The following is a 20,608-nucleotide window of genomic DNA, read 5'->3' as shown; positions in this document are numbered from 1 at the left end:
GATGGATATAAGTACTAGAAGAAAATAGCAATTAAAAAGAAATTTTCAGGGTATATCCTTTCTTTCTAAGAGAAAACCAGACAATCTGTCTGTATTGTCTTCACTGTTGTCCTGTCTTGGTACCTTCCTCTTGCGTCCTTGTTAGCATGGAACAGTATGCTGTTCTTTGAAGAAAGATCAGTGCAAACTAATAGCATAGAAAAAATGGCTAAAGTGAAGGGAGTGGTAGTATTTTTTTATCAAGTTGTTACCTTTTAGGAAATTTTAACTAGCTACGGCAGTAAGTCAAAACCACTTGCAATAACACATCTCCATATTTAAATTTGTATAATTGGATTTCATCAAGTGTGTAGAGAGAAGCAGCAGCTAAGCTGTTGGGTTTTTTTTGTCTGTTTTTATTGTCACTGCAACATTGTGTGTTGCAGGTTTGGGAATGTATGAAACCCCACTCTTCCTTGCTCATGAGGAAGAATCAGGCGGTCGTAGTGTTCCAACAACACCTTTACAAATAGCAGCACCAGGTAAGCAGCAGGAAATTCACAGGTAAAAGTTTGAAACTTTGACTTTCCAGAAAAGGATTACACAGTCAGGAATATTCCTGTAGCTTTTCCTTGTGCTTAAGATTTCCATAAATTTTACTTAGGAAATTCAAGTTAACTCCATGCTTACTAAGCTGCCTTTCCTGTACAGTTACAGTTTTTACTGAAAGTACATCAGCTGATGCTTCAGAGCATGCTTCTCAGTCTGTTCCAATGGTTACCACATCTACTGGCAATCTGTCCACAACTACAGAGGCTGGAGCAGGTGATGATGGGGATGAAGTTTTTGCAGAGGCAGAATCTGAAGGGTAAGCTGTGATTGTTTGACTTGAAGTCACCTTAGTTTTTTAATGATGTTTCATTCAAATATGCCTGTGATCCACTAAGTTTTGATTTAACCTGTTCTGGTAGGAAGGATGCTCAAGCAAGCTTTGGTGATTTTGCTAAATAATGTTATTTGATCTTTTCATATAAAAGCAAAGCTTTTCATCTGGTAATTTAACATTGCTAATACATGTCACCTTAAAAAAATAAGATATTTCTGTAAATGTTCATAATGTAAGGGGCCCTATGGTAGTCAAATAGAGATGGTAAAGGCCCCAGGTTGAGTGACTGGGGTTTGTAGAATAAAAATAAAGTATTTCTGTTGGCCAGTGAACAAAATGACTTGTACAGTAGTCATTTTGTTAAGCCAGTCCAGAAGGGCAGAAAATTAGTAACTTTTTAAAGAACTTGATAGACAAATGATTTATCTCCTTCCTTGCTATTGCTTTTTTTTTTTTTAATATATAATGATTCCTGTATTTTGTATTGTGAACAAATAAATTATGAATCTAGAAGGGAGGAAGTTATATTTTTATTATACGTTTCGATTTTTAATGGTTGCAAAGTAATAAAAAATACTGTAATTCACAGTTTTTCAAAACTTGCATTTACTAATTACTGGTTTCATCATAAGTAAATGTAATGTTACTGCTGCAACTTAGATGTGCCATACAGGTTTCTTGATGCAGCACCAGCTTGCATTATACAGTCTCTGGCTATATTGTGCTTTTGAGTAGCAGTTGTTACTCAAGAATGGGTTTTCGGATGTTACGATCATGAATTGTTTCCTACCAAATACCCAATTCTTAGTGAATTATATCCACAGAGAAATTAAATGGTTCGCAGAATTATATTTGTAGTTAAGAATAGGCCTTTTGCTTGACAGGAGAGCAAGTCGATAGGTATTTCTCACGTCTTAGGAGTTTTACATGTCTTCTAACAGTTTTTTATAACTGAAGTAAATGTAAACCACATAGCAAGCTGCATTTTAACAAAATTGAGACCTTCTCTGGGAGGTAATTAATGTTATGTATACATTGTATGTTGGGCTACATATCAAAAAAAATATTTATTTATTTACTTACTTTAAAGCCATATGAATCTCTTATAATTAGGGGCAGAGGGCACAGAAGAAAATTTCTGGGGATAGATATTTGGGTAGAAATCTTTCTGCTCCGTGATGAGGACTTTTTTACTTTTTTTTTTTCCCCTGAGTTATTTGACACTGAGTACATTTGTATCTCTTCTCATCCCTTGCTCCCTTCCCTTTCTCTTTTAGAATTACTTCAGAAGCTGGCCTAGAAATTGATAGTCAGCAAGAAGAGGAATCTGTTCAAGCATCTGATGAGTCAGATCTTCCTTCTACAAGTCAAGATCCTCCATCTAGTTCCTCTGCAGGTACTGGTTAATTACTGGAAACTGAAGTTGCTTTGCACAATTCCATTGAGTGTGAGAACTTCTTGGAGTTGGATCATGGGCTGCTAATGACTAAAATATACAAAATAAGGCAGCAAGTCTTAGTTAAAATAAGAACATGCTTATATGTTTTTAGTTCTAATGGCAAATCATTTTTACTTGGACCAGAGTAACTAATGTGTCTATGGTAAGTATTCTTCAAAGAGCAAGTTCCTGATACATAGATGATTCCATCCAATGATAATTATGTCAGATTTAAAATAGTTTTCATTCAATTAAATTCTCAGAGAATGATGTTTATCACTGTTCTGTTACCATGTTACCAGATAGTATAGACGATGAACAAAATACCAAACCTACATGTTCTGAGGCTTTTATTTATATCAGAGATTATGTCAATTAAATAGGATGCACCTTCATAGTTTTAAGGTAAATTCAAGAGCATAATGTGTATCAATTCACGTGAATGCCAATGGTGCAAAACTGTACTAAACACAAATATTCTTCCCTGTGCTTCCACTTCTTCACAGACACAAGCAGTAACCAGCTTAAGCTGTTTCGACGTGTAAGGCTTCAGCCACCAACATTAAGAACTGGTGTTCGTGGTCGTCAGTTCAACAGACAGAGGGGTAAGTGTTCAGGGCTTTTGTTCCCTGTCAAACTAGTCTTTAATACTTTGTTCCTTTGGGGACCGCATATGTCCTACTTTCTATGCATATGTTTGCTTGTCAATAATACCACATCCCTGCCCTACTTTTTGATATGTTACCCTAAAAGCTCTAGGTTTTTGTGTATTTGTCCAAGCATTTTTGTAATAAGCAAACGTTTTACGTGGCACTTGGTTCTTACCATTAGAGAGAAGGTCAATGGCAACAGATATTACACTTACAAATTTTAGAGTCTTTAAAGTCTTTAAAAAATATTTCTAGGGCATGCGTTAAAGCCAAAGTTTTTTAGACTTTTAGTGTCAGTATTAAAAAAAAAATCCTTAGTCAAATTTTATTCAATTTAGTATTATTTTAACATTCCAGAAGTAGTAGCATTGAAATACATGAAATTTTTCTAAGTGAGGTTGATGACTTTGGATAGATTTTCCTAATCATTTATCACCCTTGCTGTAAAGGGTATAAACCAAAAGGATTATTAACATTATTATTTATTTTTAATTTAATTTAATTTTTAATTTAATTATCAGGTAACTGATATCAAATATGGCAAGAATGCCATATTTGTTCTTTTGCCAAACAGCCTGAGATAGACCGTAGGTCAACACATTCTGTTACTGACAGAAGTATAATGTAGCCATATCAGCAGGCTTTAGGGGAGGAAGGAGGGAGATTGAGTTTTTCCAGAAAGGAAGTGTCTCACTGCAATAGCAATTGCTTACAGGAGGATGAAACATCAGATGCATCAGTGTTTGATTAAATGGCTGAAAAGGATTTCTATTTATGCATTTTTTTCTTTCCCAATACAGGTGTAACTCATGCAATGGGAGGCAGAGGAGGCCTGAACAGAGGCAATATTAGTTAAATGATCTGTAATTACAGCTGTGTATACAAATGTGCCAGTTTGCCTGTGGTTGGTTTAGTGTAATAAATGCAAAAAGCAGCATTTTATACTTAGATTTGTGTGCACACATTTCAATGTCTTTATTAATAAAATTAGACAAACTGTCAAAATTCAAATGGTATCTTTTCTAAAAAGTCCTCTGCTCTGCATCACTTTTCAGGACAGTTATACCAGTCTTTAGACACAGTCTTTCCCGTGAGAGCGGTTACAGGTCTTGCTATTCTTTTGCCCACATCCAAACTGTAGTACCGATCTGAAATGAATAAACATCAGAATTAAATTTTATAAGCTACAGAAAGAATCTTGAAATTAAAGCCTGCCTTTTAATTTTAGTAAGTTTTCATTCCACATCTATACAAGGATTTGAAAGGCTATAAAAATCCATTTTTAGCCTCAGCTTTCTGACATGTAGATCATTGTTTAGCTAAATTTAATTGCCATAATACCACTAATAATTAAGTCTGTCACAAGAATAAGGAATACAGAAGGAGCTGGCACTACTAGAACACAGAAATAGTTTTAAGAATTTAGAAACCAAACAAACTAGAAACAAAACAGTCCTGCACCAGTTGTAAAAGTGGTCCCTGAGTGTGAATTACGTTAAAGTTATCAAATTATTTTGGCAGAAACTTATTTTAGTATTCTCCTGTATTTGGATATGTGTCTAATACTTCTAATTTTTTTTTTTTTTTTTTCACTGAATAACCAAGAAAATTTCAAGAAATGTTTTTTCTGATCCTGGCTGAAGGAGGAAGATCATCTTAAACTGGAAGTAGAAGTAATTATTTCCTGGGAAATAAATGGTTCACATTGCCAGTGAATAATCTATCAATATGTAATGGTCCAAGGATTTTGATATATAATTGTTCATTTAAGTGTCAATATTGTTAGGACAATTTTTATAAATACTAGGACAATGCATTCTACAACTGTATAGTTTGAATTATTGTACCTCATTGCTACTAGCTGTTCTGTAACTCGATTTTTGAATAGAAATATCTCTCAATTACAGGCAACATTTTATTTCTCAGGGCTTCTCAGTAGTGCTTGCTCAAAATTAGTGATGCAGAATCACAAGTTGTAACTTTGTGCTTTAGAATGCTCAGAAGCTTCTTTCTTGCCTACTCATTCGTTCCTTGGTGTTAGCTTTAACTTACTGTAAGAGAAGGCATAATAATCATAGCCATCTGGTTTATTGTAGTTGGGTACTGAGATCGTCGAATGAACTACTTTGGGGAGCCCTCTCCAGTAGGCAGTCACTTTGATTTCCTTGCGCAAAACTCCTGCAAGCAAAAGAAAAGTTAGGAAGTGTCACAGTGTGTCTGCCAAAAGCTATCATTTACTTGTATTTTCTAGAGCAAACAAGAATGATTAGATTGAGAAAAAATTGAAGTATTACGTTAGGAAATAAATGGAACAGTGTTACATTTCAGAAACTACAAAGATTACAACGGTTGTATTAAAAAAAAATGAATAAACATAAGTTACCAGATTGGTATGGATTGATTCTGACAGTCTGAATAACTGTTGGCATTCCTACTGCACGTTGAAAGCGTCTCCTTATTACAAGTCTTGGGACAAAAGCTGGGTATCTTATGGTAATGCGTGCTTTCCGTTGGCACTTCCTGGCTGGTTCTTGCCTATATACATACTGTTGCATGTTGCCATCTAAAACAGACATTGGTTTAATATGTTTAGAAAAAGAAAAAAAAAAAAACATCTTGATAACAGTAGTTATCAAGTATATAACAGTATTTTTGTAATGGGCAGGAAAACAGTATCACTTTGATACGCCTACAGCTAATGCTGTTGCAACTTGCAGCTTTTTATATTCATTCCTACATTCTAATGTAAAAGCCTTGCTCTCTAAATCCAACATACACTTCTAGATGTAGTAATAACTCCTGCAGCTTCATCAGCATTACTGTAGTAAGTACAGTTCCAAGGGAAATACTTTGCCATCATACCTATTTATCAAGACCAGGATAAAACCATCTCTTTGGGGTAGGTAATGGGAAGGCTAGCGTTCAGAAAAGGACTTGTATTTAATTATCCTAAGCTTTCTTTTGTTCCCAAAACAATTCTTCTGTTGCCATACATTGTTCATACACAGTAAGGAAATAATGCTCATTTGAAACAGGATAAATAGTTAAGAATGAAAGAACTGAGGTAAATTTCCATGCATTTTTTCTGAACTAAAAAGATTGTTTAACCCTTTCCTTTGATTAATTTGAGGCTGATTTTTTTTTTTTTCCATCAGATAGAACTTATCTTTATGTTTGTCTTCTGAGATGTAATCTCATGCAATCTGATACATTTTGAAAAGCACTTAAAAATTTGTAGAACTTAGAGATGTTTAAAGCCTCAGGCTGTGTTTTGACTAGCAAGTGTACTCTGATATTCACTTAGGTATCTGTTTTTGAAAGAGATATATCTATCAGTCAGTAACTGTTGTATTCCTTACTAATGCAATTCAAGTATATTTTGATCATTTGTGAACATCTGAAATATGAGACTTACCTCTTTTGATAAAATAAACAGATTCTGGTCTGCCATTGTAACTTGCCACTGGGAGGGCTGCCCTTATTTTCCCACTTAGCCCTGCAAATCCATTTGTGAGAGGTTTGGGATAGCCTATATCCATTACACCGTTAGTGAAACGCCAATATAGAGGACCCTAGTGATTTAAGCAAAATATGAACTTCATAGGAAATTCATTAATGGTAACTGGGCTTCAATGCAGATATTAAAAGTAATTGTAATGCTAGCATTTTGAGAACCACCTTGTTATCCTTATACTTAGGAGCTGCTAAAAACAAACAACTACAATGGTAATTTAGCAGTGCCTGTAAGTAGGGGGAGGATGTTTCAGAAATTATCTGGAACAATGATTACTAAACAGAACAGTTTGCTTTCTAATTGCATAACATTCTTAATTAGATACTCATCTATCATTCCCTAAGGATGGGGAAAGTATTGGGAGCAAACTGTGGTCATCTTTGGGCAAAGGAAAGATTCAATAGAATAACTGCATTTTAAAGGTTTTGGGAGGGGGGGACAGGAGTTTTGGAAATCATGATCATACCGATAGACAGATACTTGATCAGTAAGCAATTACAGGAAGAAAGCACAGAATTTGGCATTCTGAGAAGCACAGTGCCAAGGCAGAGGCAGTGGAACATGGGAAAGGTTTCACTTCAACTACTTAATTTCACATGTGAAAATGCTGAATGTTCTACAAAATGAGCAACGTAGCCTTGGAGCGCAAGGTTGCAGTGAACAGCCACATTATGTATCAGAGCTGTGCTTCCAAGCCTCCCTACTTTTCCCACCTTGATGAAGAAAGTCTTGCCATCACAGTTGCATCTGGAGAAGACGGCATCGATGGGGGATGGGATGCCCCAGCCCACACTGATCCGCTGGGGACTGGTTGTTGGTGGGGTCCTGCCATTCAGCAGCCAGTAGTAGTGACCTGCAGGGGGGAGGAGTCATGGCCTGCACCGTGAAACACGTGTCCAGACAGTGATGCAGCGAGAAAAGCTTGGGAAGGAGGGGAAGGTATCCGCTGCACCTCCTGCCCCTCAGCAACAGTGAGGCCAATGGAGGGCCTGCGTACCTCTGAAGATGGCCAGGGTTCCATTGGGCAGGGCAACCATGCTATCCGCTGGCTTCCCACTGCACAGGTCCTTCTCGTTGGCCATCCCCACTGCAAAACAGCATGTCTCGGGATGGTTGGTTCTTTTAACAAAAAGTACATTGCCTCCCCACCACCTGAAGCAGCGCTACCACAGTTAAGTGTAATTTTTTTGTCTGTAGGGCCAAGTTCAGGGCTCTCTTTGGGCCATGTTCAGGATATATTCTTGAAAAGTTTAACTCTTGTGTTTTCCTCCTAGGAACGTAAGACCAGCTCTTTACACAACTACATGCAGTTATTGTCATTTGTTGTTTACCTCAGTACCTCTAATTCAGAAAAAGGTCTATAGGTGCTTCACGTGCTGCGTCTCATGTTCAATTCCTTCATGCTTACAGATGTTTCCCTAACAAATCTCCATCCTTCATTCTTAGGAGTGCATTTACATTTATTTCAGCTAAATGTAAAGGAAGGGTATCTTTTCAATAAAAATCCCAAGTATTTTCATTCAAAAGAAATAGATATAGAAATATATATATCAGTGGATCTAAAAGTGCCCAAGAGCTTCTGCACTGTATGTTACTATGGTACATAGTGAGGACATCAAAAAAGTTATAGCAAAAATGCACAAAGAACAAAAATAAGAAAAAGCTGTCTTATTTTACTTGTGTGACTATGTTACCCAACTATGTTACTATACTACTACTATTACTACTACTACTACACCACTACTTGGGTAGTGACTATGTTACTACCCAAGTTAGGTAGATTCAGCCTGTTTCCTGACCTGTATTTTGCTAAGACTTAGAAATTTATCTTAGTTTTCCTTTACATCTTTTTTGTTTGTTTGTTTCCATCTTCCACAGTAATTTATAGCAAATATTTTTCAGCAGGACCAAAATAAGAGCACAAAATAAATTCATGTTCTGAAGTACATGAGGAATTTCAGTAACTACGCAACTGAAAAATTAAGTACTACCTAGAATTCGGGATGCTGACATGGTCTAATTAGAAAATACTTGCACATCCTTTACTCAAGTTTTGCTGTGCTCTCTCGTTTTGTACACTTACTTTCTGTTCCTCCAGATAAGACTGGCAAGTCTGCAATTTGTATTAAAGGCTTGTTTATCTCGGGCTCTTCTACTGGCATGGTTTCAGGGCTGGGTGGAGAAGGCTCATCATGTGTGTCAGTAATCTCCTGGAAACGTATAGCTGGCTTGGATGTCCCTCTAGGAACAAGAAACATTTCTTCTATTGTGTCTTTTTTATCTGTTGTTGTTCTACCTCTGATCACTGTAGTTTCTTCTTTCTTGTCAAGGCTAGGGGACTTTTCAGGGGCATCTTCTGTTTCTTTTTCAGTAGTATAGCTTGTTTCCTTGGCAAGGGTGGTCATCTCTTCTTCACCAGCTGTTGTCTCTTTAGAGGGAATGATGCACTCAGCAACTGCTGGTACAGCCCATGTAGTTTCCATAGTTGTGTCTCTTTTAGTTGTTGTAACAATCGCCCTGGGTTTAGAAGTTGAATCTGTTTTGGCAGTTGTTGGCAGCGTAGTGGGCTTGTGTATAATGCTTGTAGCTGCTGATGTTGTTACAGTTATGGCTCCCGCAGCTTGTTCTCTGTTAGCTGTAGATGGTGAAGTCTCTTTTGGTGTGGGAGTTTTGTCTTGTGTAGCTGGGGTTGCTTCTCCTTCCGTAGCTGTTGTTGCAGCCTTTTTGTATGTAGTAGTTGCTTCTAATTCAGCTGTTGTACTAACAGCTTGATTGGGTGCAGGGGTTGTATCTGGAATAGTTACAGTAGTTGTGTCTCTTCTACCTTTCAAAATGTCTTTAAGCACAGTAGTTTTGTCTTTCTTCGGTGTTGTTACTTCCTTTTTCTCTGTAGTTGTTTCTTTTTTAGTTGAGGACTTCATGGTTACAGGGGTCATAAGAGGCTTAGTTGTTGTTCTGTCACTTTTATCAGTTATACTTACTAGTTTGCTATATATAGTAGTTGTGCCTTGTTTAACATTTGTGGGTGCAGGTGTAGAAGGTTCAACTTCAGGAACGATGGGAGAATCAGACAAGGATATTAGAGCATCTGTGGCCTTAGGCATTATTTCTTTCTCTTTGGGGATTGTTGGCACCTTTGTGGCACTAGCAGTTTTCTCCTCCGCTTTGGGTGTGGTGGGAGAATCAACCTTGGTTGTTGGTGCTTCTGTGGCTTTAGGGGTTGTCTCCTCAGCTTTAGGGGTTGTTGGTGCTTCTGTGGCTTCAGGGGGTTTCTGTTCAGATTTAGGTGCTGTTGGTCTCTCTGTGCCTTTAGGGGTTGTCCCTTTACTTTTAGGGGTCGTTGGAGGATCTGTGGCCTCAGACATTGGCTCCTCGGTTTTCGAGGTCGGTACCTCCGTGGTAACAGGGGTTGTCTCCACAACTTTAGGGGTTGTAGTCTTTTTGGCTTTGAGGGTTGTCTCTCTGGCTTTGGGAGTCGTTGAGGCCACTGTGGCTGCAAGGGTTGTCTCCTTGACTTTGTGAGTTGATGGTGTCTCAGTGGCTTCAGGAGTTATCTCTTTGGCTTTAGGAGTTGGTGTCTCAATGGGTTCAGGAGTTGACACTTCGACTTTTGAAGTTGCTGGGGCCTCTGTGCATGCAGAAGTCATCCCTTCAGCTTTTGGGGTAGCCACAGCTTCTGTGGCTGCAGGGGTTGTGTCTTCGGCTTTGGGTATTGTTGGGAACTCTGTGGCTGCAAGGGTTGTCTCCTTGACTTTGGGTGTTGTTGGGGCCTCTGCAGCTTCAGGGGTTGTCTCTTTGGCTTTTGCAGTAGTTGTAGCATCTCTGGCTTCAGGGGTTGTCTCTTCAGCTTTGGGTGTTGTTGGTGCCTCAGTGGCTTCAGGGGTTGTCTCTTCTTTTTCTTTGGGGGTTGTTGGTGCCTCAGTGGCTTCAGGTGTTGTGACCTCAGCTTTCGGTGTTGTTGGTGCCCCAGTGGCTTCAGGGGTTGTCTCTTCAGCTTTGTGTGTTGTTGGTGCCTCAGTGGTTTCAGGGGTTGTCTCTTCAGCTTTGGGGGTTGTTGGTGCCTCAGTGGCTTCAGGGGTTGTCTCTTCTTCAGCTTTGGGGGTTGTTGATGCCTCAGTGGCTACAGGAGTTGTCTCTTCAGCTTTGGGTGTTGTTGGTGCCTCAGTAGCTATAGGGGTTGTCTCTTCTTCTTTGGGTGTTGTTGGTGCCTCGGTGACTTCAGGGGTTGTCTCTTCTTCAGCTTTGGGTGTTGTCATTGCCTCGGTGGCTTCAGGGGTTGTCTCTTCAGCTTTGGGGGTTGTTGGTGCCTCTGTGGCTTCAGGGGTTGTCTCTTCAGCTTTGGGGGTTGTTGGTGCCTCGGTGACTTCAGGGGTTGTCTCTTCTTCAGCTTTAGGGGTTTTTGGTGCCTCAGTGGCTTCAGGGGTTTTCTCTTCTTCTTTGGGGGTTGTCGGTGCTTCAGTGGCTTCAGGGGTTGTCTCTTCAGCTTTGGGGGTTGTTGGTGCCTCAGTGGCTACAGGGGTTGTCTCTTCAGCTTTGGGGGATGTTGGTGCTTCAGTGGCTTCAGGAGTTGTCTCTTCTTCAGCTTTGGGTGTTGTTTGTACCTCTGTGGCTTCAGCTTTAGGTGTTGTTGGTGCCTCAGTGGCTTCAGGGGTTGTCTCTTCTTCAGCTTTGGGGGCTGTTGGTGCCTCAGTGGTTTCAGGGGTTCTCTCTTCTTCTTTGGGTGTTGTTGGTGCCTCAGTAGCTATAGGGGTTGTCTCTTCTTCTTCTTTGGGTGTTGTTGGTGCCTCGGTGGCGTCAGGGGTTGTCTTTTCTTCATTGGGTGTTGTTGCTGCCTCAGTGGCTACAGGTGTTGTGACCTCAGCTTTGGGGGTTGTTGGTGCCTCGGTGGCTTCAGGGGTTGTCTCTTCTTCAGCTTTGGGTGTTGTTGGTGCCTCAGTGACTTCAGGGGTTGTCTCTTCTTCAGCTTTGGGTGTTGTTGGTGCCTCGGTGGCTTCAGGGGTTGTCTCTTCAGCTTTGGGTGTTGTTGGTGCCTCAGTGGCTTCAGGGGTTGTCTCTTCTTCTTTGGGGGTTGTTGGTGCCTCGGTGACTTCAGGGGTTGTCTCTTCTTCTTTGGGTGTTGTTGGTGCCTCAGTGGCTTCAGGGGTTGTCTCTTCTTCTTTGGGTGTTGTTGGTGCCTCGGTGGCTTCAGGGGTTGTCTCTTCAGCTTTGGGTGTTGTTGGTGCCTCAGTAGCTATAGGGGTTGTCTCTTCAGCTTTGGGTGTTGTTGGTGCCTCAGTGGCTTCAGGGATTGTCTCTTCTTCAGCTTTGGGTGTTGTTGGTCCTTCTGTCGCTTCAGGAGTTGTCTCTTCATCTTTTGGGGTTGTTTGGGCCTCAGTGGTTGGAGGGGTTGTGTCTTCATCCTTGGGAGTTTTTGGTGCCTCTGTGGCTTCAGGGATTGTTTCTTCAGCCTTTTGGGTGGTAGTTGTTGGTTTTGTGGTAATAATTGTGGTAGCTGGTAAAGTAGGTTTTAGAGTAAATGGTTTAGTAGTAATTGCTTCGGTTGAGGCTGTTGTATCAGGCTGTTTTGTAGTTGGTGGAGGACTGGTCGCATTGCTGGTATCTGTAAGAGGAAAAATATATTATGGCATAGGAATTGCAATGCATGCACATTTTCTTATTTTTTTACTGCACTGGTAAGAAATAGCTGCTTGTCTTGTGAATAGCAATAGTACATTGTTTTCAGAGCTTTTGTAGAAAACAAATCAACCTATCATTGTGAAGCAGAATTCACCAAGCGTTGGATTGTTCACCCATTAATAGGGAATGTGAGCTGGGTGTAGACCGTTGTGAGACAGGTTAGTTTTACCCTACTGATGATGTGTTGTTGTGTTAGTAGTCCTGAAAAAGAAAGAAAAAAAAAAAGCTTTCTGTGTAAAACTGTACTTAATTTGTGTTACGGTTGTTGAAACCTCCATTGTTTTTTGCCAATTTATAAACATACATGGAAACCTATGTTAGATTTGATAAATACCTATTTCAACAATTCAAAAGATACATTCATAGACTCATAAACATACATTCTTTAAAAGAGCTAAACTAACCTGGACTCTGAATTTTTTTGTATGCTTGGGACTTTGCAGCAGCTAGGTTTTAACTAGTTGATTAACTCAGGCATGTCCAATCATGCCTTAGTCATGTAACCACTTTTTGGCCATCCACACACTTGTGAACAACTATTTTCAAGAATGAAGCATAGGAAGATTAAAATTTTATCAAAAATCTCTGATGAACAGTTCCAGAACTCAATATGAATTGCAACCACTGTCACTGAACCAGACTGATGCATTGGTTTCACAAAAATCAGGTCACGTATTCCACTAGTTTTATGCTTTTGTTACTCTCTTTTTTATATGTTTTATTGAAAAAAATTATAAAAAATATAATAAGCTTTGTTACTTATATACATTAACTATATTATATATTGTATGAGGGCTGCTCTGAAAGTAATGCCTGCTATTTTATTTTATTTTCCCACAACATCATAGGTGGATGTTGATGGAATGGCATTAGAGGTCGAACCTTCTCACCAAGATTCCATTACATTTTGCTGCCATGCAACAGACGGCAGCAGAGGGGTAATCTGACAGAACGGCGTCAGGCATGGAAGTACATATGAAGAAGCCAAGTGGTGGAACTGAATTTTTCAATGTGGAAAAAACTGTTGTTCATTGACATTTGCTGAACATTCATGGAGACCAATCAGGGGATGTGAGCACAGTGAGGGGTGGGTGGTGAATTTCAGCAGTGGGTCACTTCCACTGGTGCAGATTGTTACAAGTGCAGCATGCACGTCTTGTTCATCACTGCTGAAAATTCTTAGCCAACAGTGGTGACAGTGCTGAAGAGCATTTTGTAGCTGAAAATTTGCTCTATTAAATAGTGTTATGCTCTCTGTATTGGTTGTAGTTTCCAAGGAAGTAATCAGAAGGCATTACTTTCAGAGCAACCTCCATAAATGCAGCCCTATACAATTCCTCTTCATTCAGTGCTGCCCAGGAAAGCCGAAAGATTGGACATCCATGGATTAACCCATAGTGACTCTGAATTCAATAGGAGAGATTTGAAATTGGTGTTTATATGTGAAGCCATATAGTGTTTCTATCTTTTTTCATGGAAGGGGACCCACCTTATAAAATACAGTTCTTTTAAAAGGACACTTCACTATCAGTTCCTTTGATTTATTCTTTTTGTACTTAACTATAATAAGGCCTGCACCTGTGTCCTAGACCTGATGGAGAAAGCTACAGAAACAGGAGGAAAAGGAACTTTCTGAGTACAGAAAGTAGTAACATCTCCTGTGCTGTGTCTTTGGTGTTTTTCGTCTGATGTGCATGTGCAGCTTTAAGACTCTACTTTTATAGGTAGCTACACAAACCTGGGTCAAATTATCAATATAGATAGATTCAGGAGAAAATAACAAAAAAATGTTTCTGCATTTTAATCTTTTGATCTCTTACTGGGATCTCTGTGATGTTTTGCCATTCAGTTGCTTTCACAGTTTTGTTGTGGAGTTCTTTTTGTTTGATTGATTTTTATTTTTTTTTTAAATTCTTGCTGTCTGCCATTACAACCAAATTGACACTTGGTTCTTGAAAATCTGAAAAAATCAAGAGCAGCATTATGTGACTTTGGACCTCATTGTTTTGAACAAATCCCCTAAAAAAGGTATTTCAAGATCTGAGCTGCTGCTGACAGTCTCTCAGCAGGTTGGAAGCACTGAGGACTTTACAGAATGAGAAATAATCCCTACTGAGGCAGTGCAGTGTGAGCAGAGCATTACAGAATAGGATTTCATGCTACCCAATATGTCTGAAATACCAACAGTCAAGTAGAGTCCTGTTGTCTACTTTTCCTTAATTTTGTTCCATTTGACCTTCTAGATTGACTTTGCAACAGGAAATTGCCACAACAAAAGGGTAAATAGTCAAAACTGAAAAACAAATGAAGGGTTAAGCTATTGGCCAGTATTGACTTATAGCCTTGTTTCATTGTCATTACTTCAAGATTTCAAGTTCAAAGGGATCTCCCAAGTTAGCATTAATAATGCTGGAGTAGAGTATCAAAGAACGCAGGAACACAGCATGTTTTCCATTCAGAAGAAAATAAGTTACATGTGTTTTCTGAAGCTGCAGGATGCCTGACTTGACTAAAGCTAAGGAAATCAGTTAGGAAGTTTTTCTGTCCTGGTTCTGCCAGATCTTCACTGTCCCAGAATACAGCACCCTTCCTGTTCCTGCAGTGGATATTGTCCAAAACTGACAATGGTGTGTTTTCTTATTGAAGATACGTGTGGAAATCAAATAGGGGCACAGGAGATGTCACCACACCCCAACATGTCTTAAGCAAACTCTGCAAAGTCAGTAGAGTCTTTCTTGAAGCGTAGGTGAGGTAATTAATTTATACTCTGAGTGGTTCCAAGGATGGTAATGTCTCGCATCACTTTTCTATTTCCAGAGCAGGAAAACAGTCTCTAATGTCCCTTCATATAACACCCACCGTGTTTCATTCATATCCTTTCCTACCTTTCTCTGGCTTCTTTTCTTCATCTGTAGATGACCTTTTAGACGTCGATTTGTTTGGGGGAGGAATCTTGGGCACTGGCTTTTCTGTGTGTACTGAAAGAAATGACACAATCTCTTGTTGTAAGAAGGTGGTACTGTGGTACACAACTTCAATGATACTTTTCCATATCCATTTTTTTAAAGAATATTTATTGTACATGGGATTTTTTGGGGGTATAGATTGTGGATAATAAAAATAACAAAGTCTGTGTGGTTCACTTTATATGGCAGCCCAAGGCATCTAAATTTAAATATTTATAGGGAAAACATTGTGATAAAGAAATTTCTTACATTCTTTACAGTGTTCATCATAGTCTGGGCAGCATTTTCCATATCGTTTACAGTCTATGTCACAGTCGCACTCTCTTCCTCTTTGGTAGACTTCAAAGCAACGTCCTTTGCAGGAGACTGCTACATAAGGCAGAACAAACAACAGAGTTAATATTTTTGTGTAGCTCATATGTGACACTGGGACCTTTCTACAGTGACTTAAGCTGATTTAAAGACCAGCTTCCTACGTGATTATTCTGGTCTGACCCAGAATTTGATTGTGTGATTAATTCCAATGAGTTTTGGATCAGGCCATGTAACCAGAACTGTGCTTTGCTTAGGATCTGTGGCAGAATTAAAACGTAACCAGGGAGTTCACTTTAGATAGGTCCCATTAGAGAAGACTTGACAGAACCAGAGATGACTGAGGCTGTCAGGGACCTCTGAAGGTCACGTCGTCGCCTGCTCTAGCAGGGCCACCAGAGCTGGGCACCCTGAACCATATCAAGGTGGTTTTGGAGATCTCCAAGGAGGAGACTCCACAGCCTCTTTGGGGAATGTGTGCTGTTTCCCTGATCACATAGCAGTTGTTTCAAGAATGATGGTTAAAATCAGTACGAAAATAATTCTGGGACACGTTTTCAAAAAGGATTTGTATCAGGCAAATCCTCTGCATCAACAGTGCTTTGTCTACCAAAGCATTTCTAACAAAGAATAGGGTCTACATACATTATCATTGACTGCACTAGTTGTCAGTGTGCAAGCACTGTATCTTAGTTGTTGGTTTACTGTATTGGAATACATTAGACCTAAAGTGGATATTTTGGGGGTGGGGGGTTGTTTGTTTGTTTGTTTAGGATGCTTAGCATCTCATAGAATGGAGCTAAGAATTAACCATCACTTGGTATTTCCAAAATTATCATATGATCTATTGCATAAAACTGTATTTTACAATTAAGTAATTATCTAGCAAAGTTAGGATTGCTGCATAGGCAGGATTGGAACAGCTTTAGACCAGCAGTGGAATGCTCTCCTGATGCCAGTGGATTAATACCACGTGCCTAAGCAAAAATTGTTTTATTTTTTAAAGAATGATCATTTTAGGTAATGCTGTTTCTGCATTTAAAATAGTTAGCCTGTAGTACTAGATTTAAGACCTTAAATCTTTGTCTCACACCTGTAGTCTTACTGGAATTATACTGTGGTGTAACTATGGTTATCTAAAGCCCTGCTATTTTTGACATATGGGTAACGCATAAGAATATAATTTGAGAACTTCTCTAACAGAAGAAGTTTGAAGCATCTGTATTTTTTTATGCCATACAGTCATAAATTTCACACAAACTAATACATGTCCATTCATCTTATCCGTCACACTTCAGCCACAGAATTCCACTCAGATTCTGTCAGGACTCCCTCTGACTTTGGCTCAGACCCCACAGACTCCATTCCTCTTCAATTGGGGTGGGACTGCCACAAAAATTTTCTCTGGGAGATCCTGAAACTTTCCTTCTTACCTGAACTTATTTTTAATTTTTTTAATATTACAGACAAACAAATACATTACAAGTGCACAAAGAAGGAGATAACAAGCAATAGGGAAAATCCCTCTTTTGCTCTGTTCTTCCAAAAAGCAAACCCCTTTTCTTGGTGACAACCTGCAGCTGCAAAATTTTCATTGAATGGGCTGTGAGAGGTTATCACCAAGTTTTTGAGGGGGAGAATTATACACAGATGAGAGGAGCACAAGGATGAGTAAACCGAAAGAAGAGTCTAAGCATTCAGAGGACATAGGCTGGCGCAAGCAGGAGAAGCCTTTGCTGATAGGAGCTGGCTGTGTTTGGGAACTTACCCCCTGTGCAGACTTTGTTGAAGTCAGGGCAGCACTCCTTGTAGTGTTGGCAGCTATAATCACAGTGGCAGACATGCTCTCTAGAATACCCTTCCCCACATCTCCCTGTACAGCTCCATAAATCTAAAATCACACAACACCAGTGTAAACATTGCCAAACTGAAGTGGTATGTGAGGAAACTAAATGGCAAAGCAGGAAGATTTCCCTAAGGAATGCCATTTCTGTACTCAGAGCCATTTGGAAGTCCTTCCATCCATTTGGAAGTCCTGCAGATCAGAGCTGATCCCTGGGCCGGCCTGTGGGCAGGCAGCAGAGATGGGCTCTGTCTGGGCTGGTTTGTCCTGTTTCTCCTAAAAAAGCAGTGAGTCCTGAGGACCAGTTCGGTGACATGTCTGCACTGGTTATTGCATTCAGACTAGCTTGTTCCAATTTATCTGAGGCAATATATCAGGCACTATGTTGCTTCATTTTCTATCTTAATTCACTCTAAGCATGGCCACAGAAGTGTACCCGCACCAGCGTACCTGACAGATGCATTAGGTCTGTCAGATTTTTACTTTGGTAATGTTCTTTGTAATAAAATCAGCTCAAGTTTTAAATGTTGAGCATTGCCATAATAAGTATAGGTCCCCAGAACCATTTTTACTGACGGTTTTAAGCCTGCCTTTCACATAGTTGGTTTTTGTTTTTTTTTCCTCCAAAGTCAGAGAGGAATTTGGTGCTGACCCTGAGGTTAGGAGAAGTTGAGATCTGGTCCTACAACGTTCTACAAAGTGCTCTCTGTTTACTAATGAGAAGGTTGCTACCAGCAGAATAACCTAGGTGCTTATTTCACACTGGCATTATGGCTTGACTGCTGCAGTGCTGCAAAATGCCAGATAATAAATATGCGGTGCAGGCCACAGGTGGCAAGCAAGACATCAGAGGTCTGCTTCCAAAGTATCAGATATTCACCTGGGCTTACTCCCACTCCAACCTGAATCCCCCACTAATGTGATGCTCTGTCACTTCTTCTGGAAATGCAGGACCACAAGAGGACTGTCCCTAAATACAAACAAAAAGCTGAACAATCAGCAAGCTACAACGGACTTTGGATAACCAGCTGAAACACTGAGGAACAACAAGGAAAAAACAAGGAATAACATGTAACACAACACAACACCAAAGACAATCATTTCTACCAGCACACACACTGTGCGTGTGGAGGTAGAACACAGCAAAACAGAAGATGGAACCTGTGAACCTGTATTGTGATTTTTCAGCAATTCCGTTGTGAAGGATGGAAAACACCTCAATGCTTATAGTTGCTCTTGGCAAGAATCTGATTTTTGCTGGAAATAGTATTAAAGCACCCATGGACCTCAGGGGGTGCAGTGTCAGATATTGCTGCCCTGCAGGTAGCGTCTGACATCTGCTGAGCCCTGGTGAGCTGCTCACCTGTGCAGACCTTACATTCAGTATTCACAGGTAGTAATAAAATGTGTTTTACAAGCCAGTGATACACTGTGTTATCAGTGTAGCCGCTTCAGAGATCCTTGAGAAGAAGAACAGCAGGGGGCTTGCCAGGCCACCGGTCCTTTCATTCCTTCTTCATTGGGCTGTTTAGTTAGAAGGCAACTGCAGAGCTTTGAGAGTAAATTAAAATCTGCAGTATTATACATGTAGTTGCCAAAATCAGCCTCTGCATTTACTGGCAAAGAACTTAGTCCTACGTGCACATTCCTTTCCCCCAGCCCGTCCTGTTTAGGTATTTCTACCTCAATTTTATGGATATTATAATTCTAAATTCTTCCTTGAAGTATATGGCCAATCGCTTCTGCTAAATATATCAGTATAAGGACAACAGGATCAGTAGAATATGTCTGCAGGAAGAGACGTAAATTCATACGAGTCTTGCCTGATATTCATACATACATTATTTCTCAAAAACATAGGACTGTGCTCTACCAAAATTAATTTATGAAATTATTCAGTGAATATAGAACTGAATCATAATGACTGTGTGTAGAAAAAAAAAAGTTTTAGAATTTAGTATTTTTATGAAGATAAATTCTAAGCTTTATTTTGAAGCTTTCTTATCATTTTTCAGATCTCCTTGGGAGCCTCCCTTCAACTGGATGTTACAGTACCTTGAGAAGCCACTTCTTGAATCAGGGACAGTGAAAGGATCACCAGGGATACACAAATTATGTTCCATATGATCATTACTTTCAGGTACGACATCATCCCTAAAAAGAAATAATTTCATCATTACATGCATTTCTTGTATTTTTCAATAATGAATTTGTTAAACTTGAAATGCATATCTTTATACAGAACATGTTTCACTGCAAACATACAGCTCACATTAAAATTACTCCAGGAGAAGTTGGTAATTTATAATTACTCCTTAAACCCTCTCATAGTTAGTAGCTGATTAGCTGCTAAATTTTTCAGTAAGACTAGGAATACTCATTGTTAACAAATGGGAGAATTTTTTGCAGTTCTTTATTAGGTGAGATCTGCAGTCAGTCTCCTCATGGGTGGTGTTTGGTACACCAGTCTCTAAGGCTACAATACTGATAAAGATAAATCTAGAACCAAAATCAGTACTGCCAAAAGAGCAATTAATCAGCATATTTTTATAAACATAATCCATCATCAAAATATTAGTGCTTAAGCATGACAAATGAAAGTGTAGAACAAAAGTAAATCTCTTTCAAAAAGGAAAAAGTCTGTTCTTTCTGTTCCAGCCCATCATTTTCTTTGCATCAGAATGCTCTGAGTAGAGAAAGGAATTACACTTACCTAACAAAGAATGTGCCTGTGCTCAGGGATGCTTCAGATGACTTATATATCACTTTATAACTACGCTGGGGTGAACTAATTAGTCTGCTTGTTAAACAAAACTGCCAGTGACAGCCTATGACAGCAAACTTTCCACATGTATTGGAAGAGATCCCAGATGACTAGACTAACACAACATCTGGAAAACACTCCCATTAAGAAAAAAGATTACTGAACAAAATAAACAGAGACTTACTAGTCAAAACACATTTTGATCACTGAAATGAACAAATTGTCCTGAATGTATCTGGAACACATTAGGTATTATTGTGTAGCAATAAAAAATAATTATAGGCAAATGCTGAGTATATTTTCTTTCCTGTCAAAAGAAGCTTGGTGACAGTAGCCTGAAATTATGCAGTACTATCTGCTACTGATGGTGTTTCTTCTCCAAAAATATTCAAGATCCAATTCATTCAGAAGTATATAATTCACCACTTGTGCACTGAATGTGTGCTACTTTCCCCTGAGCTGAATAGAAATGTTGCCAAGGTGCTGGCTAGAAATCAAACAATTTAGTCAAATTTCAAATTGATTATATGCAAAGCAACAAAAATGAATGAAAGAGACATTAAACTGTTCTGAAAGTCTT

General features: G+C 39.3%; 2 protein-coding genes across 4 annotated transcripts in view; one reads left to right on the top strand and one right to left on the bottom strand.

Annotated features, from left to right (window-relative positions):
* The window catches only part of TPR (translocated promoter region, nuclear basket protein), a 46,697-nt gene extending 41,146 nt beyond the window's left edge, over positions 1–5,551 (top strand). For all 3 annotated transcript variants that reach the window (XM_010715532.3, XM_010715531.3, XM_010715529.3), the window contains exons 47-51: positions 426–521; positions 691–847; positions 2,143–2,261; positions 2,810–2,908; positions 3,754–5,551. In XM_010715532.3, coding sequence (XP_010713834.1) covers positions 426–521; positions 691–847; positions 2,143–2,261; positions 2,810–2,908; positions 3,754–3,809 — 527 coding nt within the window. In that variant the 3' untranslated portion in view covers positions 3,810–5,551. The remainder of the gene's footprint in view (positions 1–425; positions 522–690; positions 848–2,142; positions 2,262–2,809; positions 2,909–3,753) is intronic.
* On the bottom strand, positions 3,998–19,413 carry PRG4 (proteoglycan 4). Its single transcript, XM_031554942.1, has 10 exons — positions 19,320–19,413; positions 15,359–15,478; positions 15,029–15,121; positions 8,551–12,087; positions 7,465–7,554; positions 7,181–7,320; positions 6,369–6,525; positions 5,337–5,516; positions 5,006–5,131; positions 3,998–4,101 (listed from the first exon to the last, which is right to left on the bottom strand). Exons 1-10 carry the CDS (start codon positions 19,411–19,413, stop codon positions 3,998–4,000), a joined length of 4,641 nt encoding a protein of 1,546 aa, XP_031410802.1.
* Between the last annotated feature and the right edge of the window lie 1,195 nt (positions 19,414–20,608).

This window comes from Meleagris gallopavo, chromosome 10, assembly GCF_000146605.3.
Source record: "Meleagris gallopavo isolate NT-WF06-2002-E0010 breed Aviagen turkey brand Nicholas breeding stock chromosome 10, Turkey_5.1, whole genome shotgun sequence".
NCBI classification, from domain to species: Eukaryota; Metazoa; Chordata; class Aves; order Galliformes; family Phasianidae; genus Meleagris; species Meleagris gallopavo.
The sequence above is the reverse complement of the archived record's forward strand: the minus strand, read 5'-3'. Positions and strand labels throughout refer to the sequence as shown.

Excerpts from the sequence above, each read along its gene's own strand:
- PRG4 (XM_031554942.1), bottom strand. The coding sequence starts at position 19,413 with ATGTCGTACCTGAAAGTAATGATCATATGGAACATAATTTGTGTATCC. Across the intron at positions 15,479-19,319 it reads TCAAGAAGTGGCTTCTCAAG|CAGTCTCCTGCAAAGGACGT; the intron begins GTACTGTAACAT and ends TGCCTTATGTAG. Across the intron at positions 5,132-5,336 it reads AATCAATCCATACCAATCTG|GAGTTTTGCGCAAGGAAATC; the intron begins GTAACTTATGTT and ends TTTTGCTTGCAG.